The 25,529-nt window shown below is 42.9% G+C and overlaps 1 protein-coding gene across 4 annotated transcripts in view; it reads left to right on the top strand.

The window, feature by feature from the left end:
* The window catches only part of simc1 (SUMO interacting motifs containing 1), a 96,633-nt gene that overhangs the window by 48,791 nt on the left and 22,313 nt on the right, over positions 1 to 25,529 (top strand). For 3 of the 4 annotated variants that reach the window (XM_087995384.1, XM_043703757.2, XM_043703755.2), the window contains 2 exons: positions 16,536 to 17,549; positions 19,439 to 19,707. In XM_087995384.1, the coding sequence (XP_087851510.1) occupies positions 16,536 to 17,549; positions 19,439 to 19,707 (1,283 nt within the window). The remainder of the gene's footprint in view (positions 1 to 16,535; positions 17,550 to 19,438; positions 19,708 to 25,529) is intronic. The other variant, XM_043703756.2, reaches the window with a different exon arrangement.

Raw genomic sequence — 25,529 nt, 5'->3', positions numbered from 1 at the left:
GGGAGGGTGGTAAAAAAGGAGGGGGGTATGGCGTTGCTAATTAGAAATGGTATAATGACTGCAGAAAGGCAGTTCGAGGGGGATCTACCTTTGGAGGTAGTATGGGCTGAAGTCAGAAATAGGAAAGGAGCAGTCACCTTGTTGGGTGTTTACTATAGGCCCTCCAATAGCAGCAGAGATGTGGAGAAACAGATTGGGAAACAGATTTTGGAAAGGTGCAGAAGCCACAGGGTAGTAGTCATGGGCGATTTCAACTTCCCAAATATTGATTGGAAGCTCTTTAGATCAAGTAGATTGGACGGGGCGGTGTTTGTGCAGTGTGCCCAGGAAGCTTTTCTAACTCAGTATGTAGATTGTCCGACCAGAGGGGAGGCCATATTGGAGTTGGTACTCGGTAGCGAACCAGGACAAGTGATGGGCTTGTTAGTGGGTGAGCATTTTGGTGATGGTGACCACAATTCTGTGACTTTCACCTTGGTTATGGAGAGAGATAGATGCATGCAACAGGGTAAGTTTTCCAATTGGGGGAAGGGTAAATATGATGCCTCAAGACAGGATCTGAGGAGCATAAATTGGGAGCATAGGATGTCAGGGAAGGATGTCATTGAAATGTGGAACTTTTTCAAGGAACAGATACGACGTGTTCTTGATATGTCTGTACCTGTCAGGCAGGAAAGAGATGGTCGTGCGAGGGAACCTTGGTTGACGAGGGAGGTTGAATATCTAGTAAAGAGGAAGAAGGAGGCTTACATAAGGCTGAGGAAACAAGGTTCAGACAGAGCAGTGGAGGGATACAGGATAGCCAGGAGGGAGCTGAAGAAAGGGATTAGGAGAGCTAAGAGAGGGCATGAAAAATCTTTGGCGGGTAGGATCAAGGATAACCCCAAGGCCTTTTATGCGTATGTGAGAAACATGAGAATAACGAGAATGAGGGTAGGTCCGATCAAGGACAGTAGTGGGAGACTGTGTATTGAGTTGGAAGAGATAGGAGAGGTCTTGAATGAGTACTTTTCTTCAGTATTTACAAATGAGAGGGACCGTATTGTTGAAGAGGAGAGTATGAAATGGACGGGTAAGCTAGAGGAGATACTTGTTAGGAAGGAAGATGTGTTGGGCATTTTGAAAAACTTGAGGATAGACAAGTCCCCCGGGCCTGACGGGATATATCCTAGGATTATGTGGGAAGCAAGAGAGGAAATTTCAGAGCCGTTGGCAATGATCTTTTCGTCTTCACTGTCAACGGGGGTGCTACCAGGGGACTGGAGAGTGGCAAATGTTGTGCCCCTGTTCAAAAAAGGGAATAGGGATAACCCCGGGAATTACAGGCCAGTTAGTCTTACTTCAGTGGTAGGCAAAGTAATAGAAAGGGTACTGACGGATAGGATTTATGAGTATCTGGAAAGACACTGCTTGATTAGGGACAGCCAGCACGGATTTGTGAGGGGTAGGTCTTGCCTTACAAGTCTTATTGAATTCTTTGAGGAGGTGACCAAGCATGTGGATGAGGGTAGAGCAGTGGATGTAGTATACATGGATATTAGTAAGGCATTTGATAATGTTCCCCATGGTAGACTTATGCGGAAAGTCAAGAGGCATGGGATAGTGGGAAATTTGGCCAGTTGGATAGAGAACTGGCTAACCGGTCGAAGTCAGAGAGTGGTGATAGATGGTAAATATTCAGCCTGGAGCCCAGTTACAAGTGGAGTTCCTCAGGGATCAGTTCTGGGTCCTCTGCTGTTCGTAATTTTTATTAATGACTTGGAAGAGGGAATCGAAGGGTGGGTCAGTAAATTTGCAGATGATACGAAGATTGGTGGAGTTGTGGATAGTGAAGAGGGCTGTTGTTGGCTGCAAAGGGACTTAGATATGATGCAAAGCTGGGCTGAGGAGTGGCAGATGGAGTTCAACCCTGTCAAGTGTGAGGTTGTCCATTTTGGAAAGACAAATAAGAATGCAGAATGCAGGGTTAATGGTACGGTTCTTAGTAAGGTGGAGGAGCAGAGGGATCTTGGGGTCTATGTTCATAGCTCTTTGAAAGTTGCCACTCATGTGGATAGAGCTTGTAAGAAGGCCTATGGTGTATTAGCGTTCATTAGCAGAGGGATTGAATTCAAGAGTCGTGAGGTGATGTTGCAGCTGTACAGGACCTTGGTAAGGCCACATTTGGAGTACTGTGTGCAGTTCTGGTTGCCTCACTTTAGGAAAGATGTGGAAACTTTAGAGAGGGTGCAGAGGAGATTTACCAGGATGTTGCCTGGAATGGAGAATAGGTCGTACGAGGATAGGTTGAGAGTGCTAGGCCTTTTCTCATTGGAAAGGCGAAGGATGAGGGGTGACTTGATAGAGGTTTATAAGATGATCAGGGGAATAGATAGAGTAGACAGTCAGAGATTTTTTCCCCGGGTACAACAGAGTGTTACAAGGTGACATAAATTTAAGGTGAAGGGTGGAAGGTATAGGGGAGATGTAGGTTCTTTACCCAGAGGGTGGTGGGGGCATGGAATGCGCTGCCTGTGGGAGTGGCAGAGTCAGGATCATTGGTGACCTTTAAGCGGCAATTGGATAGGTACATGGATGGGTGCTTAAGCTCGGACAAATGTTCGGCACAACATCGTGGGCCGAAGGGCCTGTTCTGTGCTGTATTGTTCTATGAGTCCCTGAAACTGATCCAGTTCTCAGAGTGTGCAGAGCCTCTGCCACACTTGTTTTTATCTGTCAGACAGGGCTTCCTGTTTGTACCTGATTAACAGCCCGAGTCAGAGAACTCATTCTATAAAGTCCACTTGGATGACCTCATTAAAATCGCCACGTCTCTCCCCCTTTGTGTCTGAGGACATAAACCAGGTATTTTTTTCTTTGTCGCCTCTCCTGGGGCTTTTTAGTACCCAATCAGGTTCCTGCAACTCTGCTTCTAGTATGGGCAGCATGTAAACACAGTGGCTCACACCTTGTGCCCCGATCCTCTCAAATGAAAAGCATCAAAAGAGCGACATCCAGCAAGTCCATTTCAGATTCTGAGGTATCTTCCCTGCTTGATGGAGAGGAAGAGCCCACAGGTTCTAGAATAGTCAGAAAAGCTGTCAAGGAGCCGGGCATGTTTTACTCCTGCACCATTTGCAAGTTTGCAGCTTTCATTTGTTTATACATCACTAGACCTGATCTCTCATCGACCATGCCTTTTACCCATGCAGGGCCATTCCCATTGTTCCTACATCAGACTTTGTTCTTTGAAGTAAACTGTCCCTCTCGCTTAGCCGAGTCTTGTGTCTGGCATTGGCCTTCCTGAAACTGCGATACACACAGCCATTCACGTGTATATGCACTCTCACACCCCAGGTCAAGGAGGAGTGGATTCAACCCGGTGCAGAATCTTCTCCCCATTAACAACTCTGCTGGAGCTATCCATGTTGTTGCATGAGGGGTAGTCTGATAATCAAATAGGAACTGGGACAGTTTGGTATCTAGTGAAACTGTAAGCTGTTTCTTTAAGGAGAAAGTAAGGACTGCAGATGCTGGAGAGTGTGTTGCTGGAAAAGAATAGCAGGTCAGGCAACATCAGAGGAGCAGGAGAATCGATGTTTCAGGCAACAGCCCTTCATCACGAAGGGCTGATTCTTTAAGCCTGCTTTCAAAGTTTGGACTACTCCTTCTGCCAGACCATTGGATGATGGATGGTATGGAGCTGTCATTATATATCAAATAACATTTCACTTCAGCAAATACTCAAATTCCCAACTGGTAAATAATGGCCCGTTATCTGTGACCAGCACTTCCAGGAATCCATGTGTTGCAAAGAATTATGTGGTTTTTCTATTGTCATTCCTGTGCTTGACAAATGAACTCTATGCATGTCCAGCCACTTTGAACGGGCATCCACAATGACTAAGAATGTTGAGCCTGTGAAAGAACCTGCATAATCAATGTCTAACCATTGACTATGAGGATCTATCCAGCCATTCTCACGAATGTAGGGGAGTTGCTGGTGGTAATGTTTGTCCTTGATTGCAATCTGGGCACTGACATCAGCATAGCTATATCAGCAAGGAGAAAGTGAGGACTGCAGATGCTGGAGATCAGAGCTGAAGAAGGGCTTATGCCCGAAACGTTGATTCTCCTGTTCCTTGGATGCTGCCTGACCTGCTGCGCTTTTCCAGCAACACATTTTCAGCTTAGCTATATCAGCATCCAATCCTGGCCACCAGACAAAGCCCTGGGAGACTGGTTGGCAAGGTTAGATCTCATGGAATACAGGGAGAACTAGCCATTTGGATACAGAACTGGCTCAAAGATAGAAGATAGAGGGTAGTGGTGGAGGTTGTTTTTCAGACTGGAGGCCTGTGACCAGTGGAGTGCCACAAGGATCGGTGCTGGGTCCTCTACCTTTTGTCATTTATATAAATGATTTGGATGTGAGCATAAGAGGTACAATTAGCAAGTTTGCAGATGACACCAAAATTGGAGTTAAAGATCACACAACACCAGGTTATAGTCCAACAAGTTTTATTGGAAGCACACTCACTTTCGGAGCGACGCTCACAATCACCTGATGAAGGAGCGTCGCTCCGAAAGCTAGTGTGCTTCCAATTAAACCTGTTGGACTATAACCTGGTGTTGTGTGATTTTTAACTTTGTACACCCCAGTCCAACACCGGCATCTCCAAACCAAATTTGGAGGTATAGTGGACAGCGAAGAAGGTTACCTCAGATTACAACAGGATCTGGACCAGATGGGCCAATGGGCTGAGAAGTGGCAGATGGAGTTTAATTCAGATAAATGCGAGGTGCTGCATTTTGGGAAAGCAAATCTTAGCAGGACTTACACATTTAATGGGGAGTGTTGCTGAACAAAGAGACCTTGGAGTGCAGGTTCATAGCTCCTTGAAAGTGGAGTCGCAGGTAGATAGGATAGTGAAGAAGGTGTTTAGTATGCTTTCTTTTAATGGTCAGAGTATTGAGTACAGGAGTTGGGAGGTCATGTTGCGGCCGTACAGGACATTGGTTAGGCCACTGTCTTCTTCCTGTCGGAAAGATGTTGTGAAACGTGAAAGGGTTCAGAAAAAATTTACAAGGATGTTGCTAAGGTTGGAGGATTTGAGCTATAGGGAGAGGCTGACCAGGCTGGAGCTGTTTTCCCTGGAGCGTAGGAGGCTGAGGGGTGACCTTATAGAGGTTTGCAAAGTTATGAGAGGCATGGATAGGATAAATAGGCAAACTCTTTTCCTTAGGGTCGGGGAGTCCAGAACAAGAGGGCATAGGTTTAGGGTAAGAGGGGAAAGATATGGAAGAGACCTAAGGGGCAACGTTTTCATACAGAGGGAGAGGAAGTGGTGGAGGCTGTTACAATTGCAACATTTAAGACATTTGGATGGGTATATGAATAGGAAGGGTTTGGAGGGATATGGGCCGGGTGCTGGCAGGTGGGACTAGAGTGGGTTGGGTTATCTGGTCGGCATGGACGGGTTGGACCGAAGGATCTGTTTCCATGCTGTACATCTCTATGACTCTCACCAGTGAGTTGCTTTTATTCCTGATGAAGGGCTTTTGCCCGAAACGTCGATTTTACTGATCCTCGGATGCTGCCTGAACTGCTGTGCTCTTCCAGTACCACTAATCCAGAATCTGGTTTCCAGCATCTGCAGTCATTGTTTTTACCTTTGGAAACACCTGGATGACTCTGGTGGAGTTCGCCAGTATCTGGCAGCAACCTTTACTCGGAATAATCACCCTTGCTCCCTGTAATATTATGCCATCCTTTAATGTGAACGTGCCTTTCAGGGTGCAAAAGGGTTTCAGTTCTGGTTGTGACGGCCCTTTGGTTTCCACCATCACCACCAATTGTTCCAGTTTTGCCAGGACTGGATCTTTCTGTGTCCAAAGACTGATATTATTAGCTGTGTCTTGAAGTGTGGTCAGAAAATTTAAATCCATCATGGACTCTTCTGGTGACAGTACCATCAGTGATGTATCTGCCTGCAGAAGGCAGCTCAGTTTACTACCTGGCCTCTCGAATGATGTTCCAACTTGTAATGGTCCGCATTTAGTAATACAACCCACCACTGGTTTCAACCCGAAGCTATGGGCGGCACTGCCTTGTCCTCTTTAAGTGACCTACCAGGGATTTGTACTCCATTATTATTACAAATTTACATCTGTAAAGGTATTACTGGAATGTCCTGACTCCAAATATGACCTCCCAAACCTTCCTTCTCTATCTGGGTGTACTTATCCTTGGCATTAGCCAAAGTGCTGGATGCATACGCTTTTGGGTGCTCCTCTCCATTGGGCCACCTACGTGTTAGTTACGATCCTGATGCCATACAGAGAGGCATCGCATGTCAGTAGCACATCTCACTTGGAGTCATAGTGTGCCAACACCTTAAAGTCATACTGCATGGAAACAGACCCATTGTATCAGCAGTCCACGCTGACTATATTCCCAAATTAAACAACCTGCATGCGTTTGTCTCATATCCCTCCAAACCTTTCCTATTCATGTACTTATCCAAATGTCTTTTAAACATTGTAACTGTACTTGCATCCACTACTTCCTCTGACAGGTCTTTCCACACATTAATCACTGTGTGTGAAAAAAAAGTTTGCCCTTCATGTCCTTTTTAAACAACATCCTGTCTACCTGTGATGCAAACTTCAAAGAATTATGTTTCTGAACCTCTATGTCTCTGTTCTACGATACTGCCCAGGGCCTGACTATCAATTGCATAAGTTCTGCTCTTGTTTATTTTACCAAAATGCAAAACCTCGCATTTATCCAAATTAAACTTCATCTGCTACTCCTTAGCCCATTGATCAAATTGATCAAGATCACCTTGTAATCTTAGATGAACTGCTTCACTGTCCACTACACAACCAATTTTGGTGTCATCTGCAAACTTACGAACTATGACACCTATATTCTCATCAACTCATGAATAGAAATGACAAACAAAAGTGGACCCAGTACTTGGCTGTGTGACCATTTCAAAGACTGACACTTTTTAAGAGTTGATGCAAAGGTGCCAGGCTGGAGGCCAGGTTATGTACAAACTCTGCATAATAATTCATCAGCCCAAGGAAAGACCTAAGCTCCGGTACAGATGTGGGTACCTTTAATCGCCCTCACTTTATCTTCCAAAGAGTGTAACCTGGTCTTGTCAACTCTAGCTCAAGTAGGTCGCTTGAGGTGCCTGCAACACAGATTCTTTCCTTCTAAGGTGTATGCCCACCTGGGAGAAATTCTAAGGACTGTGTCCAAGTTCTCTAAGTGCTCCTTATTGGTCTTCCCTGTTATTAGCACATCATCTAGATAAATGGCAATTGTAAAATGTTCTCCATCATTCACTGAAAAATTGCATAGGCAGACCATACCTCAGATGGCAATCTCGTATATTAGTACAAACCCTTATGGATATTAATTGTAGAATACTTCTGGGAATCCTCATCCAACCGCAGTTGCAAGAACATTTGGCTCATGTTGAGCTTCGTGAAGGACAACCACCCCCAGCCACTTTGTGTATACAGAGGAACCCTGATTATCCGAAGGACACGGGCGGGGAGTATGTCATTCAGTTAATCGAATGCCAGATAACATAGTTAGCCTCGCATCATGACCTTGCAATCTTGTTCGGATCATCCGAAATTCGGTTATTCAAATTCCAGATATTCGAGGTTCCTCTGTAAATCCTTTATTTGAGAGATTGGGTATATATTCAGCTGCAAAAACAAGTTTACTGTTTGTTTAAAATTCCCACAAAGAAAAACTAACCCATTGGGCTTCACAATCGATATGATCCGTGCTGCCCATTCCACAAACTGGACTGGTTTCCTGATTCCTTTGCTTTCCAGCCTCCTGATTTCTGCCTCTACTTTTGCCCGGAAAGCAAATGATCCCTGGCAGGCTTTGCAGAATCAAGGAGTGGATTCCTGGTCAACATGTATAATGGCCTTGGCTTCTTTGATAGTCCCGAGACTTTTCTGAAAACCTCCAGGCATTTATTTAGGTCTTCACTCAGGTAATCAAGTTTTGCCCCATCAAGCTTGGGCCCGAGCCGTTTATTACGATCGATGGAAACTGAACCAGCTGTTTGTCATAAGAGTCCGGGGCCCCTGGTATAGGTTCTCAGTGCAAACTTAAGGGCTGGAGTCCAGATCAAAATTTTTTAAATTTTGTGTTCTGGGCTTACTGAAATAGTCTTGCCAGAATCAACCTCCATTGGAACAGGGTGACCATTTAACCAGATGTTTATTTTAATTGGTTCTGATTTGATGTTGCTAAGCAATTTAACTATTCCAAACCAGATGTAGGTGGACTTTCCAGGATGTACACTTTCCTGGATATTGGCCAATGAGTTCCAGTCAATTTAGGTCAAGTAGGCTCTGTTGCCGTCTCGAGTCTCCATACCAGCAGCAATTACAATGGCTTGCTGGCCGGATCCTGAAGAAAATTTTAACTGTTTGGCCAAGGCTTGGCTTTCTTTTAGGTTTTTGCTGTGGGCTAATGTAGAGTTTATCTGATCAGGATGTGTCCTGAGTGACGCTTTGCAATTGCCTTCAGTAAAGGGGTGTTTCCCAATCTCAGTCAGTCTGGTGGGGATGTCCACTTCCATCGAATACCCTGTAACTCATATGCTCCACTTACCACATTTTCCAGTGATAAAGCCAGTTGTAGTGTCTATTTGAAGTCCAGTTGGGCTTCAGCTAGGAAATGCTTTTGCCTGGTTACATCATTAATCCCACAGACCAAACAGTCTCTCAGCATTTTATTAAAAGTTAAATCTAAGTCACATGAGCAAGACAGTCATCGTAATCTAGTCAAAAATCCAGATATGGGTTCCAAGTAAAACCGATAGTGTCTCAGAGGAAGCTTGGAGCCATAATATTCCTTAAGGAAATCAGTCAACTTTTGAAAGATTTTAGTACCTGGTGCCTCAGGGAAAGTGAGGGTTCTTATAACTGAAAAATCGGGTCCACAAGCTGTCAGGAGAATTACTTGTTGATTTTCATCTGCCCCAACATCGTTTGTTAGGAAAAAAAATCACATATTCTTTCCACATACTCTACCCAGTTGACAATGGCAGGATCAAAGGAGTCAAGCTCCCCAAATAATGACATGATGCCAGAAATGTTTAGCCCAGTTCAAAGATGACTGTTGCAAGTAAATTTCTTCAGGAGGGCACTTTTCTCTCAACTCCACAGAGGCCTGTATCCTGTCACCAACTTACCATTTATTCACACATGGAGAGTCTTTGACATTGATCCAGCTCCCTCCGAGCCAGCTCACAGAGTCAACAGAACCTCGGACACTTCTATTTTTATCTGTTAGCCAGGGCACCCTCATTGCACTATAATAACAGACCCAGTCAGGGAATTCATATTCTTCCTAGTTACAGTCAGCACATCCATCCTATCTGAAAGTATTATTCAGTGTATAATTTTAAGTAGCAACTTGTTGTTCTTCCATCTTGTAGATTGGGTGGTTGTTGTTAGTGGTGAGTTGGCACGCTGCTTCTGGTATTGGAGGAGTCGTGCTTTCGATTGTTAATATTGTTTTGCCACATAATGATGTTTCTGATGTTATTCCATAATCTGTTCTACTTTTCCAGCTCATCTGTAGGTTGAATATGGACTCTAAAAACTTGTCATTTGCTAACTAGCTAGATCTCAGCTTCAGCAACAACATTTGCTGGGTTATCCATGATTGGAACCTGTACATTTACAGTTTATCTTTCAATAATTTAGGTAGCATTTTGTTTTATTCATTTGGGGGATGTGGGTATCTCAGGTTGGGCCAACTTTTATTGCCCATCTCGAGTTGCTGTTGAGAAGGTGATGGTGAGCTATCTTCCTGAAGCAGTGAAGTCCCCAGTAAGGTAGACACACAAAGCCATTAAGGAGGGAGTTCTTATTCAAATGCTGACCTCTTTAGGGACTCGTACTGACAAAGGAGATGGACTATCTAACAGCATAATTTATCTGAGTTGAGTCTAATTGAGTTCTGAAGAAGGGTCACTGGATTCGAAATGTTAATTTTGTTTTTTTCTCTACCGATGCTGCCAGATCTGCTGGGTTTCTCCAGCAATTTCCATTTTTGTATGTTTCAGATCTCCGGCATCTGCAGTTCTTTGTTTTATTTTGCAAAATTTCTCTTCCTGGCTTGCATTTTGAGATGAAATTGTAACTCTGAGGATTCAAGAATAATTCAGTAATCTTGCTGGTGCTTTACACAAGTTCTTCCTGTACATCTGCTCGAGTGGGCAATGATCACTGCCCACAGTGAATTTTGTCACATCGGTATATGTATGGAACTTGTTACCACCATACTTGACTGCCAAAACCTCTCTTTCTATATTGGCATATCTTTTCTCAGCAAATAGTCACAGTCTGATGCAAATGCTGTTGATTTATAGAGGCTCCATAGCCAAATTTGCAGATGACACAAAAATGGGCAGGACGGTGAGTTGCAATGAGGAAATAAGAACCTTACAAATGGATATAAATAGGTTAAGAGAGTGGGCCAAAATGTGGTGGATAGAGTTTAACACAGATAAGTGTGAGGTCATGCATTTTGGTCAAACAACAGGAAAGGTGACCTATTATCTAAATGGGGAGAGACTTCGGAGTGCTCCAGTGCAGACATCTGGGAGTCCCCGTTCATGAGTCACAGGAAGCTAGCATGCAGGTACAGCAGATAATAAAAAAATCAAGTGGAACGTTGGCTTTTATAGCTAAACAAAATATTGTTGCAATTGTACAAAGCTTTGGTGAGACTGTACCAAGAGTATTGTGCACAGTTGTGGTCCCCTTATTTGAGGTAAGATGGAGTGCCATTGGAGGCAGTTCAGAGGAGGTTCACTAGATTGTTCCCAGAGATGAGCGGTTTGTCGTATGAAGACAAATTGAACGGTTTAGGCCGATACTCTCTGGAATTCAGAAGAATGAGGGGAAATAAAATTGAGGCAATCAAGATGATTCTGTTAGGGGACTCTCTAGTCTGAGATACAGACAGACGTTTCTGTAGCCAACAGCAAAACATGAGAATGGTGTGTTGCTTCCCTGGTGCCAAGATCAAGAATATCTCAGAGAGGGTGCAGAATGTTCTCACGGGGGAGAGGGGCCAGCAAGAGGTCATTGTACACATTGGAAACAATGAGATAGGAAGGGAAAAGGTTGAGAGTAATATACTGGCGGGGAAATTTGCTAGAACTGTTCGGGAGGTTTTAAACTAGTAGGGTGGCGGGGGGGGAGATAATGAGGAAAGAGATCAATTTGAGACTGGTACAGTTGAAAACAGAAGCGAATCAAACAGGGAAAAGCAGAGAACAAGATAGGATTGATAAATTAAACTACATTTATTTCAATGCAAGGAGCCTAATAAGGAAGGCAGATGAACTCAGGGCATGGTTAGGAACATGGGACTGGGATATCATAACAATTACAGAAACATGGGTCAGGGATGAACAGGACTGGCAGCTTAATGTTCCAGGATACAAATGCTACAGGAAGGACAGAAAGGGAGGCAAGAGAGGAGGGGGAGTGGCATTTTTCATCAGGGATAGCATTACAGCTGTACTGAGGTAGGATATTCCTGGAAATACATCCAGGGAAGTTATTTGGGTGGAAATAAGAAATAAGAAAGGGATGATCACCTTATTGGGATTGTATTATAGACCCCTAATAGTCAGAGGGAAATTGAGAAATAGATTTTTAAGGAGATCTCGGTCATCTGTAAGAATAATAGGGTGGTTATGGTAGGGGATTTTAACTTTCCAAACATAGACTGGGACTGCCATAGTGATAAGGGTTTAGATGGAGAGGGATTTGTTAAGTGTGTACAAGAAAATTTTCTGATGTACCTACTAGAGAACGTGCAAACCTTAACCTAGTCTTGGGAAATAAGGCAGGGCAGGTGACTGAGGTGTCACTGGGGGAGCAATTTGGGGCCAGCGACCATAATTCTATTATTTTTAAAATAGTGATGGAAAAGTATAGACCAGATCGAAAAGTTGAAGTTCTAAATTGGAGGAAGACTAATTTGACAGTATTAGGCAAGAACTTTCAAAAGCTGATTGGGGGCAAATGTTCGCAGGTAAAGGGATGGCTGGAAAATGGGAAGCCTTCAGAAATGAGATAACAAGAATCCAGAGAAAATATATTCCTGCTAGGGTGAAAGGAAAGGCTGATAGGTGTGGGGAATGCTGAATGACGAGAGAAATTGAAGTTTTGGTGAAGAAAACGAAGGAAGCATATGTCAGGTATAGACAGGATAAATCGAGTGAATCCTTAGAAAAGTATAAAGGCAGTAGGAGTATACTTAAGAAGGAAATCAGGAGGGGACATGAGATAGCTTTGGCATTTTTACAAATACGTTAAAGACAAAAGGGTAAACTAGGGAGAGAATAGGGCCCATCAAAGATCAGTAAAGTGGCCTTTGTGTGGAGCCGCAGGAGATGGGGGAGATACTAAATGAGTATTTTGCATCAGTACGTACTATGGAAAAGGACATGGAAGATATAAAATGTAAGGAAATAGATGGTGACATCTTGAAAAATGTCCATATTACAGAGGAGGAAGTGCTGGATGTCTTGAGAAACACAAAACTGGATAATTCCCCAGGACCTGATCAGGTGTACCCGAGAACTCTGTGGGAAGCCAGAGAAGTGATTGTTGGGCCTCTTGCTGAGATATTTGTATCATCGATAATCACAGGTGAGGTGCCGGAAGACTGGAGGTTGGCTAACATGGTGCCACTGTGTAAGAAAGATGGTAAGGACAAGCCAGGGAACTATAGACCAGTGAGCCTGACCTCGGTGGTGGGCAATATGTTGGAGGGAATTCTGAAGGACAGGATGTACATGTATTTGGAAAGACAAGGACTGATTAGCGATAGTCAACATGGCTTTGTGCATGGGAAATCATGTCTCTCAAACTTGATTGAGTCTTTTGAAGAAGTAACAAAGAGGATTGACGAGGGCAGAGCGGTGGTCGTGATCTATGTGAACTTCAGTAAGGCGTTCGACAAGGTTCCCCCGAGACACTGGTTAGCAAGGTTAGATCTCACGGAATTCAGGGAGAACTAGCCATTTGGATACCGAACTGGCTCAAAGGTAGAAGACAGAGGGTGGTAGTGGAGGGTTGTTTTTCCAGACTGGAAGCCTGTGACCAGTGGAGTGCCACAAGGATCTGTGCTGGGTCCAGTACTTTTCATTATTTATATGAATGATTTGGATGTGAGCATAAGAGGGAAAGTTAGTACGCTTGCCGATGACACCAAAACTGGAGGAGTAGCAGACAGCGAAGAAGGTTACTTCAGATTACAACAGGATCTTGATCAGATGGGGCAATGGGCTGAGAGGTGGCAGATGGAGTTTAAATTAGATAAATCGAAGTTCTGCATTTTGGGAAAGCAAATCTTAGCAGGACTTATACACTTAATGGTAAGGTCCTAGGGAGTATTGCTGAACAAAGAGACCTTGGAGTGCAGGTTCATAGCTCCTCGAAAGTGGAATCCCAGGTAGATAGGATAGTGAAGAAGTTATTTGGTATGCTTTCCTTTATTGGTCAGAGTATTGAGTACAGGAGTTGGGAGGTCATGTTGCAGCTGTACAGGATTTTGGTTAGGCCACTGTTTGAATATTGCGTGCAATTCTTGTCTCCTTCCTATTGGAAAGATGTTGTGAGACTTGAAAAGGTGCAGAAAAGATTTACAAGGATGTTGCCAGGGTTGGAGGATTTGAGCTATGGGGAGAGGTTGAATAGGCTAGGCCTGGTTTCCCTAGAGCGTCAGAGGCTGAGGGGTGACCTTATAGAGGTTTACAAAATTATGAGGGGCATGGATAGGATAAATAGATAAAGTCTTTTACCTAGGGTAGGGGAGTCGAGAACTAGAGGGCATAGGTTTAGGGTGAGAGGGGAAAGATATAAAAGAGACCTAAGGAGCAACGTTTTCACGCAGCGGGATGGAATGAGTTGTTAAAGGAAGTGGTGGAGGCTAGTACAATTGCAACATTTAAAAGGCATCTGGATGGGTATATGAATAGGAAGGGTTTGGAGGGATATGGGCCAGGTTCTGGCAGGTGGGACTAGATTGGGTTGGGATATCTGTTTGTCATGGACAATTTGGACTGAAGGGTCTGTTTCCATGCTGTACATCTCTATGACTCTATGATAAAAGGTTTGGATAAAATAGAAGTGGAGCAGATCCTTCATTTTATGGAACATTCTGGGATGAGAGGTCTTAGTCTTACAATAACGGGTAGCAAATTTAAACTAGAGTCAAGATTAGAGTGGTGCTGGAAAAGCACAGCAGGTCGGTCAGCATCCAAGGAGCAGGAAGGTTGACGTTTCGGGCAAAAGCCCTTCATCAAGAATGAGGCCTGATGAAGGGCTTTTTCCCAAAACATCAATTTTCCTGCTCCTCGGTTGCTGCCTGACCTGCTGTGCTTTTCCAGCACCACTCTAATCTTGACTCTAATCTCCAGCATCTGCAAAACCCACTCCCGCCAAATTTAAAACAGAGTTGAGGAGAAACAACTTCTCACAAAGGATTGCGAGTCTGTGGAATTCACTACTCCAAAGTGTGGTGGATGCTGGGACAGTGAGGAAATTAAAGGAGGAGTCAGACAAATTTTTAATTGGTAAGGGATTGAAGGGTTATGAGGAGAAGGCCAGAAAATTGGGGTGAGGAGCATATCAGCCAAGATCAAATGGAAGAGCAGACTCAGTGGGCTGAATGGCCTAATTCTGCTCCTGTATCTTATGAATTTATCTTATGAACTTATGAGTTTCTTTGTTGCAGCCTTTTGTAGAAGCAGCTATTTGCAGTGTGACAAGTTTCTTTCCATTGTAGTATGACAGATTTCTGTCCTTGCATATTATTATTTTGAGTTTATTGGAACTCCTGTCAGGTAATTCTAACCGCTGGATACCGATGGCTTCTTGCATTAGCACCCTGCTCTGTGTTCTGCCATGTGTGGTATGAAGAAGCTCATTTATCAGATCAAGTCCAGGAAATATCTCAATCTTCTGTTATCTCTTACTGTATTTGTGGCTTCCATCCCATGATTCTGCTCGGATTTGGTTTGTTTCCATCCAGGGTCTACCATTCTGAAGAGTTTCTCTTTCACCATGATGAAGTTTACTCAATCTGTAAGGTCTATGATGTGGCAATAACTTTTTCTTCTGTCTCTCGAAGTTCTATTGCAATTTTCTTTTTAGTTCTTTTGGTGTTTTTAAGTGGAGGATGAATCACTGCTTTCATTGCTGGATCAATGATGATGTGATACTCAAAATCTTCAAAGCACCCAAACATTTCCTTGAAACACGATGTACTGTTGCACCAGACCTTGACATCTGATAGGAGAGCACTTCTCATTAGGCATATTGTCTTCAAGCCTCAGGGCAGCTTTGTTTTTAATTTTTGGTTTGCTGAAATAATCTGCAGCTCCTCATGTATGCTGAATCTCAGTTTAGCAGGATGTTAAAGTGATATAGAACATACAGTCATTATCTTTGCTGTGCCCTTCTGATTTGGGTGGTTCCTTGCTGTCGAATCTCGTTTTCCCTCATGACATGGTTTGGTTTCAAAACCCTAGATAACTGTTTTATTCCAGATTTTCAAAAACTATTTTCTGGTATAATCTGAGCTGGGTGATGTTTACTTTGTGCTTTGTTATCAATCGCCATCTTCAGGTTTATCATTGCGGATTTGTGAGATGGATCTTTGACCTTTTAATTAAGAGTCCATTTGCCCCTTCCAGCCTGATGGACTAAGTTGAAATTGAATTTACTATTTCCCCAGTGGGCATGGTGATATAGTGTATCACCTATCAGTTACCCAAAACATTATAGGAAATCTTGTCATCTCCTCTCTTCGCTTCTTTCTAATCTTCTTCATGTATAATATCTCTCTGTTAAATTGTAATACATGCTTCTAAATCATGGAATTAGTTCCCAGATTCTGTAACCTGCATTTGGAACAGCTGCAGGGAAAAAGGGTTTCTGTCCTTACACTCCAGGAAACCTGGCAGTGGAGTAAACAGTTGTGTTTTCATCTGATTGGTATTGAATCATAACACCACCTGACTGATGCAAGGAATTCTTGTACGTTTTCTTATGAAGTAAAGATCATCCAGTCTGCATGCAGGTATAGATTGAATGTAACTCTGAAAAAGATGTAACACAAAAGCTAGATACTGCAGCTGTTCGAAGAGAAAATAGTTTTGGGCTGTGGGAAAATTTTGGGAAGGAGGGAGGCACAGAGTTTGTGCAGATACAATTGGGCCTACTTTGTGTTGTAATCAATCTCTGCTGGAAATTGGAAATAAAATCAGAAAATACTCATCAGATTCTGCAGAAAGAGGAAAAAAAAACAGAGTTAACCTTTCAGGTTATTGATGACCTGGAAGTGATGAAAGTTAACTCCATTTCTCTTTCACAGAAGCAGACTGGTCTTCTGAGTATTCCAGCTTTTTATTTTATTCCTGCAAAAAGGTTTCTTAAATCTAAAGTAAAATTCTTCAACGTTTCACTTTATTTTTCAGGACAATATTGATTTGACAAATGACGACAATGAAGTGAACAATCAAGTGAATAATGCTGGAGAAGGCACGGGAAGTATGCAGGTCTGTCCAACTGACTGTTACCAGGCAAAAACAAGCCCATCTTCTCATGTTTCAAACAACCTGAGTCATGACGAACTTGATTCAGATGAAGATCTGCCGAAGTTTAATGAGGGATGCCGGTTTCCTGGCCTACATTCTGGTTGGACAGCTAGCAAAGATGAACCTGATCTTGAAGCTCCACCTGTTTTGACAGTTGAAGTCACAACTGAGGCTGGTTCGCTTGTAAATGTTTCCACCAAATGTATCAATGAAGACCCATTGCCTGAACTAGACTTCATCGGTTTTGATGAAAGTCAAGATTCTCCTGTCATGGCAGAAAAAGTGGACTTGCTCAGTACATCAAGTCAAAAAGCTCACGATTCTGTCAGCAATGGAGAGTCTTCTAGTAACACCAGTATAAATAGTGACTTGGAATCTCTGGAAACATTTTCACCAGAAGCACTCATTCCATTTTCCTCACCAGATAGTGTTGTGGATCCTTTGGGAGACCATCATCAAAGCACCTTTGAGGAAACAATTAATGATATAATTAAAGCTGATTTAAGTCCAGATATTGAAGATATACCATCATTGATACCTCAGAAGACTAAGGAACTGGAATATGGTTGTGATCAATCTCCCCCCAGCATAAACATGCCATTGCTAGAACCTTGGGGGCAGCTGCAGAGTCACAATAAAAGAGGTGAAAGTGAATTAAATTGTTCTCCAATTAAAAACAATGTGCAGAATCCTAAACCAGCGTTAGATCAATCTGAAGTTCAGGATCTGCCTTCAGAGGAAACTGAGGACCATGTGCTTACATCAAATAAAGCAAAGGAAGCAAGTTCTAATTGTTCAGTGGATAAAGAGACATTAAAAAGTTTTCAATGCCTCATTGGAGCACCAGTTCAACATCTGTTTGTTAAGCAACCTAGAAATGAAAAATGGCACAAGGTAAGATCTGTTGAAATATAAAATTCCGAAGAGATGGGAATTCAAAAATGCAAGAGAATACAAAACTGATGCTTCAAACAGCGATTTAACTTAGCCTCTTCTGCTCCTTTTGTACTGAATCTGCAGTTCCATCACACAAACTTCTCAGATGTAAATGCTACTGATTGATTCCACCCCTTACTGACACTTTGGAGTAAATGCTCTTGTCCCATAAAGATTAAATCTTGTGACAACAATAGCTCTGCAGCTAATGGTATCACAAAGTACAGTAACAGGTTCTTCACCTTATTCAACTTGTGTTGGCCCACCCTCATGTATTTTTCTGCATTGAACTGAAAACATTTTGCCTTCACGTTTTCTCCAATGTCCTTTTTAAAGTTGCTGTTGAATCTGCTTGCTCGAGCTCTTCAGGCGGTACGTTCCCAATCACAACTTGCTGTTTCAAATACAAACTGGTTCTTTTGTGTCGTTCTGCTGGCAAGTGAAATGGTTGAGGACAGGTAGTTTAACACTAATATACAAAAAAGGTCTGAACTGTGTTCTCTGATATGTAAGTTTTCTTTGTCTATTGAAATATTTTGGAAGCTTTAATTCATTGATTCTGACTGATTCAAATCGTGCAGGAAGACTTGTGAGTGGCCATCCACCTGGACTCTAAATGAGGTGTCCTAGCAGGCAGCTAATGCATATGTAGGACCCTCATCCCCATTCAACCAGGGGAGGGCAAGGCTGTTATTGTATGGGAAGTTTGAGAACAGAGCCTCCGTCTGGTTTGATTGTGGAGTTCCATGGGGTAGGTTGAGATGATCTCCCCCCCGAACAAGGAAGACCCAACAGAGGCCACGTAAGTGCCTGATATGTTAGGGTTTCCCCAACACACGTGACACCAGCTCTTACTGGCTGTCCAGCCAATAGGTGAGACCATGGTCACCCTGCCCCCCATTTCCTGAACAAGTAAGGATCTAATAAAGTGCTTTGCTCGAAACATGCAATTAGCTCTGAACCACATCTTGTCCCATACCACTTCCAGCTCCCAGTCTTCCCTGAGATTAGGATAAGAATAAGGTGGTCCATTTCCCCTCCCATCCAGAACCTCTCCACAATGATGCCACCATCAGATATATCTCCCTCCCCGCTTGCCTCCTCTTTCAGTATTCCAAAAGGACTGCTCCCACCACTACTCCATTCAACCACCCCGAAGACTTCCTCCTTCCCTGTGGTATATTTCCATTCAGATATATGTCTCTGCAAGAGTAGGAAATGCAACATCTACATGTTCACCTCCTTCGTTCTCATCGACCAAGGTCCAAAATATTCCTCCTAATTGAAACAGCAGTTCCCAAGTACGACCCTACATTCCTGTCACTTGTAATTTTGACTTTCTACCTTATTTCAAGCTAATCATTCTATCCATTGACTGCTGTAGTGAAGCCCGATACAAGCTGAAGGCCTTTTGACTCAGTACTCCCCAAACTCCCGCCTCAACGTTATATTCAATAAATTTAGATCATAATATCTGTCAATCTTGTTTTTTTTCTCACTGGTTTGTTTCTCTCTGACCTTTTGTGTTATATTCAGTTGACTGCTATATAGTTGTTCACATCTCATCTGGACACCACCTTTGTCCCTTTACCATTCCGGTGACCACTCACATTGGTTTTTGCATTGTGAAATCTTGGGTCAGTCGGTTTCTCAATCCTATCACAGGCTTTCCCTTTTGTCGTCCCCTTTTCTACTTCCTTGAATATGCTTACAGTTCAATCTTTGCTCAGTTCTAATTAAAGCTCACGGACCTGAAATCGTGCCTTTGTTTCTCTCCACAGATGCTGATTTGTCCAACACTTTTTGTCTTTTTCATTTTGTATTATTATTTATCTTTTCCTTTTCAGCAGGTGAACCAAAACTCTCATTCATCAACAACGCACCAACACAAGTCCAAGGAACCAGAGCTGATCTCCCAAAGACAGTGCAGTATGATAAACAGTACTATTGATGAAAACTTTCCCCAAGGGACTCTTCAGTTTCTGATGGATTTTGTATCTCCTCAACACTATCCACCTCATAAAATTGTGGAGTATATAATCAAGAAGATACTGTTGGGCAATGAGTCCTCCAGCACCATTATGTCTGCTTACATGACCCTGATGAAGATCCAACAGTATGTATACATTAATACGGCAGACACAAAACATAACATTGTGTAACAGATCTGTTTAATATTGACTGCTGTTTTCAGAAATTTCCATTCTTTAGGGAAGTCAGTAGCTTAGTTAAAGTTGTATTTTTCATTCTGATTCAGTTTTCAGAATGGGTACCACTTTTATAGCAACTTTGCTACATATAAGAACAGCCACACTAATCCATTGAAAAGATCACCAAGTTGTGTTCATATAGTAGTTGTTCATACGATGAAATACTTTGACAAGTGTTTTCTGGCAGCCTGTTGTTGGCTGAGTTCCTTTTAATTGCTCAGATTGAGCAACGGTTACAAATTGAGAATGTTGGTCCACGCAATTAAGAAATGAATCAGAGTTTGCATATTTTACCCAGCATATTATTTAAAGTGATCTCATATTCAGAAAACTTTTGTAGTTAAGGCTGTTATTGCACTTTACAAGAGACTGTTATTATGAAGGAACAACTGCATTGTAACGTGGATATCTGTCAGCCAGATCCCCACACGCCTTGAACTTTAAAACACAAATCACCTTGCTGCTCAATTCATCTTTGCTCACAGAACTGAAATATGCTAAAGGAATTAACACAGTCCCTTTTATTACAGGGTTCTGAGTCCAGTGGTCAAAAAGGTTTTCAAAAGTTAATTGTACTTCTGAGTTTTAAGGCTGCTCTATGTCACATTAAAACCAAAGGAACTGCAGATACTGTAAATCAGAAACAAAAACAGATATTGCTGGAAAAGCTTAGCAGGTCTAGCCACATCTGTAAAGAGAAATCAGAGTTAACATTTTTGCTCCTTGATTCTGCTTTCTCTTCACAGCAATTTCTGTTTTTTGTCTATGTCAAATTAGTGTGGGAAGCAGTAAGCATTATCATATTTGGGATTTTGTACTACTTTCCAATGAAAACATGTAAATTTTATATGAATTACTCTCACATACCCTGTAGTCTTAACATTTCATTCACCCTCCCACTCTCATCAGCAGCCAGACACTTACTTCCCTCCTACTCCTCAGCTAGTTCTTCCCTGAAAGCTTCCCAGTCCCTATCCCTCAGACCCACACCCACGGCTCTAGGCCTTGGACTATATGAAATCACTCACGTTGCTCTGCTTTTCTAGTCAGGGGCAGTTTCTGTCCTGTGTTTGCTGCTGATAAGCTCAGTCATGAAGTGGACTGTAATTTGAAGGTGCAACCCCTTGCAAAAATTTGCACTTTGCCGTGTTTAGAATAATAGCTTAGCAAGTCAAATAGGACCTTCTGCAGGTCACTTTATGGGCCATAGACGGTCTGTTGTACAAGCCTTCTCTATATAGGTTGCACATTTCCTTATATTGATGGTCTTCTCCAAAAACAATACTCTAGACTGAACTCCATTTGCCAGTTCCATGCACATAGAGTCATAGAGATGTACAGCATGGAAACAGACCCTTCGGTCCAATCTGTCCATGCAGACCAGATATCCCAACCCAATCTAGTCCCACCTGCCAGCACCCGGCCCATATCCCTCCAAACCCTTCCTATTTATATACTCATCCAGTTGCCTCTTAAATGTTGCAAATGTACCAGCCTCCACCACATCTTCTGGCAGCTCATTCCAAACACGTACCAACTTCTGCGTGAAAAAGTTGCCCCTTAGGTCTCTTTTATATCTTTCCCCTCTCACCCTAAACCTATGCCCTCTAGTTCTGGACTCCCCTACCCCAGGGAAAAGACTTTGTCTATTTATCCTATTCATGCCCCTCATAATTTTGTAAACCTCTATAAGGTCACCCCTCAGCCTCCGACGCTCCAGGGAAAACAGCCCCAGCCTGTTCAGCCTCTCCCTGTAGCTCAAATCCTCCAACCCTGACAAATCCTTGCAAATCTTTTCTGAACCCTTTCAAGTTTCACAACGTCTTTTCATTAGGAAGGAGACCAGAATTGCACACAATATTCCAACAGTGGCCTAACCAATGTCCTGTACAGCTGCAACATGACCTCCCAACTCCTGTACTCAATACTCTGACCAATAAAGGAAAGCATACCAAACGCCTTCTTCACTATGCTATCTACCTGCGACTCCACTTTCAAGGAGCTATGAACCTGCACTTCAAGGTCTCTTTGTTCAGCAACACTCCCCAGGACCTTACCATTAAGTGTATAAGTCCTGCTAAGATTTGCTTTCCCAAAATGCAGCACCTCATATTTATCTGAATTAAACTCCATCTGCCACTTCTCAGCCCATTGGCCCATCTGGTCCAGATCCTGTTGTAATCTGAGGTAACCCTCTTTGCTGTCCACTACACCTCCAATTTTGGTGTCATCTGCAAACTTACTAACTGTACCTCTTATGCTCGCATCCAAATCATTTATGTACATGACAAAAATTAGAGGACCCAGCACCAATCCTTGTGGCACTACACTGGTCACAGGCTTCCAGTCTGAAAAACAACTGTCCACCATCACCCTCTGTCTTTGAGCCAGTTCTGTATCCAAATGGCTAGTTCTCCCTGTATTGCATGAGATCTAACCTTGCTAATCAGTCTCCCATGGGGAACCTTGTTGAATGCCTTACTGAAGTCCATATCGATCACACCTACCGCTCTTCTCTCATCAATCTTCTTTGTTACTTCTTCAAAAAACTCAATCAAGTTTGTGAGACATGATTTCCCATGCACAAAGCCATGTTGACTATCCCTAATCAGTCCTTGCCTTTCCAAATACATGTACATCCTGCCCCTCAGGATTCCCTCCAACAACTTGCCCACCACTGAGGTCAGGCTCACCGGTCTATAGTTCCCTGGCTTGTCTTTACCGCCCTTCATAAACAGTGGCATCACGTTTTCCAACCTCCAGTCTTCCAACACCTCACCTGTGACGATTGATGATACAAATATCTCAGCAAGAGGCCCAGTAATCACTTCTCTGGCTTCCCACAGAGTTCTCGGGTACACCTGATCAGGAACTGGGGACGTATCCTCCTTTAACCGTTTCAAGACATCCAGCACTTCCTCCTCTGTAATATGGACATTTTGCAAGATGTCACTATCTATTTCCTGACAGTCTATATCTTCCATATCCTTTTCCACAGTAACTACTGATGCAAAATATTCATTTAATATCTCCCCCATTTTCTGTGGCTCCACACAAAGGCCACCTTGCTGATCTTTGAGGGGCCCTATTCTTTCCTAGTTACCTTTTTGTCCTTAATATATTTGTAAAAACCCTTTGGATTCTCCTTAATTCTATTTGCCAAAGCTATCTCATATCCCCTTTTTGCCCTCCTGATTTCCCTCAAGTATACTCCTACTTCCTTTATACTCTTCTAAGGATTCACTCGATCTATACCTGACATATGCTTCCTTCTTTTTCTTAACCAATGAATTGATAGCTTTCTAATATTAATTTATTATAGACAGATCAAGTTTTCTGTCTTCTAGTTTTTTCCCCTCTTATCATCAAGGCACTAGCTGATGTTTTGCTTCCTAAGTTACTGAGAACGTTTTGGTTCATCATCCAAATATCTGTTTCCTGTTAGTTCTTCTGATTTTCTGCCTGGTATATCACAGTTGATCCTAATTCTGTTTCCCTCCCTCCCAAGTCCACAAATGCACATTTCTTAGCTTGTTATCATTTGATAATCAGCAAGAGCAGTCCAGTGAATAATGCACCTCAACTTCTGCATCCATGTCTGCATCAACTAACTCAACACTGATCAGAGATTAAAACTAAGATTGATCTGTTCTATGTGGTTCAACAATAGATTAGATTAGATTCCCTACAGTATGGAAACAGGCCCTTCGACCCAACAAGTCCACACTGACGTTCCGAAAAGTAACCCACCCAGATCCATTCCCCTACCTTATATTTACCCCTATCTAATGCACCTAACACTATGGGTAATTTAGCATGGCTAATTCACCTGACCTGCACATCTTTGGATTGTAGGGGGAAACTGGAGCACCCGGTGGAAACCCACGCGGACACGGGAGAATGTGCAAACACCACACAGACAGTCACCCGAGTCAGGAATCGAACCCGGGTCCCTGGCGCTGTGCTCCTCATAGCTTTTTGCACTAGTTCTGTGTTGAGTCATAACATACTTGAAATATTAACTCTCTTTCTCTCTACATAAATGATGCCATATTTGCTAAGATTCTCCAACACCACAACTTTTTATTATTTAAGGAGTTTTAAGGAACGAGGTCATCTGTCTGTCAAACCACAGGAAATGGGAAAGAAACTAACCAAATAGTTTGTTAGTGTTTACTGTGGAAAAAGACGTGGAAGCTAGGGAACTTGGGGAAATAAATAGTGTTGTCCTGAAAACTGTCAAATTTCAAGAAGGAGGTGCTGGATGTCTTAAAATGCATAAGCGTGGATAAATCCCCAGGATCTGGGGGAAGTTAGGGAAGAGATTGCTGGGCTCCTTGCTGAGATACTTGTATTATCGACAGCCACTGTTGAGGTGCCGAATGACTAGAGGGTGGCTAATATGGTGCCATTATTTAAGAAAGGTGGCAAGGTAAAGCCCGGAAACAGTATGCTGGTGAGCCTTACATCAGTGGTGGGTAAGTTGTTGGAGGGAATCCTGAGGGACAAGATTTACATGTATTTGGAAAGGCAAGGACTGATTAGGGATAGTCAACATGACTTTGTGCGTGAGAAATCATGTCTCACTGATTTGATTTGAGTTTTTTTGAAGAGGTGGCAGGGAAGAGTGATGAAGGCAGGCCAGTAGACATTTTCTGTATGGACCTCAGCAAGGTGTCCAACAAGGTTCCGCATGGTAGACTGGTTAGCAAAGTTAGATCACATAGAATCTGGGGGAAGCAAGCCAATTAGAATCAAAATGATCCTGAAGATAGGAGACAGAAGGTGATGGTAGAGGGTTGTTTATTAGACTGAGGCCCTGTAACCAGCAGTGTGCCTCAAGGATCAGTGCTGGTTCCCCTGCTGCTTCTTTTGATATAAATGATTTGAATGTGAATATAGGAGGTATAATTAGTAAGTTTGAAGATGACATCAAAATTAGTAGTGCAGTGTTCAGCCTGGGTACAACAGGATCTTGATCAGATGGACCAATGGGCCGAGGAGTGGCAGGTGGAGTTTAATTTAGATAAATATGAGGTGTTGTATTTTGGTAAGGGAAATCGGAGCAGGACTTACACGGTTAATGGCAAGGCTCTGGGGAGGTTTGCTGAACAAAGAAACCTGTAGTGCAGGTGCATAGTTCCTTGAAAGTGGAGTTGCACGTAGACAGGGTTTGGCATGCTTGCCTGAATTGGTCAGTGCACTGAGTAAAGGAGTTGGGACGTTGGTGAGGCCCTTTTCAAATACTGCATTCGTTTCTGGCCTTCCTACTAAAGGAAGGTTATTGTTAAACATGAAAGAGTTCAGAAAAGATTTACAAGAATGTTGCCGGGATTGGAGGGTTTGAGCTATGGTAGAGACTGAATAGACTGCGGCTGTTTTTCCCTGGAGCTTCAGAGGCCAAGGGATGACCTTATAGAGGTCTATAAAATCATGAGGGGCATGGATAGAGTAAATAACAAGGTCTTTTTCCCCAGATAGAGGAGTCCAAAACTAGAGGACGTAGGTTTAATGTGAGAGAGGAAAGATTTAAAAGGGACCTGAAGGGCAACGTTTTCACACAGAGGGTGGTGTTTGTATGGAACAAACTGCCAGAGGAGGTGGTGGAAGTGGGTACAATTACAACATTTAAAAGACATCTGGATGGGTAAATAAATGGGAACGGTTTAGAGGGATGTTGGTCAAATGCTGGCAAATAGGCCTAGATCAGTTTAGGATGTCTGGTTGG

This window comes from Chiloscyllium plagiosum, unplaced genomic scaffold (assembly GCF_037043375.1).
Source record: "Chiloscyllium plagiosum isolate Xiang-an unplaced genomic scaffold, Cpla_swu_hap1 HiC_scaffold_16, whole genome shotgun sequence".
In the NCBI taxonomy this organism is placed as follows: domain Eukaryota; kingdom Metazoa; phylum Chordata; class Chondrichthyes; order Orectolobiformes; family Hemiscylliidae; genus Chiloscyllium; species Chiloscyllium plagiosum.
Note: the sequence above shows the minus strand (reverse complement) of the source record. Positions and strands in the feature narration are given on the sequence as shown.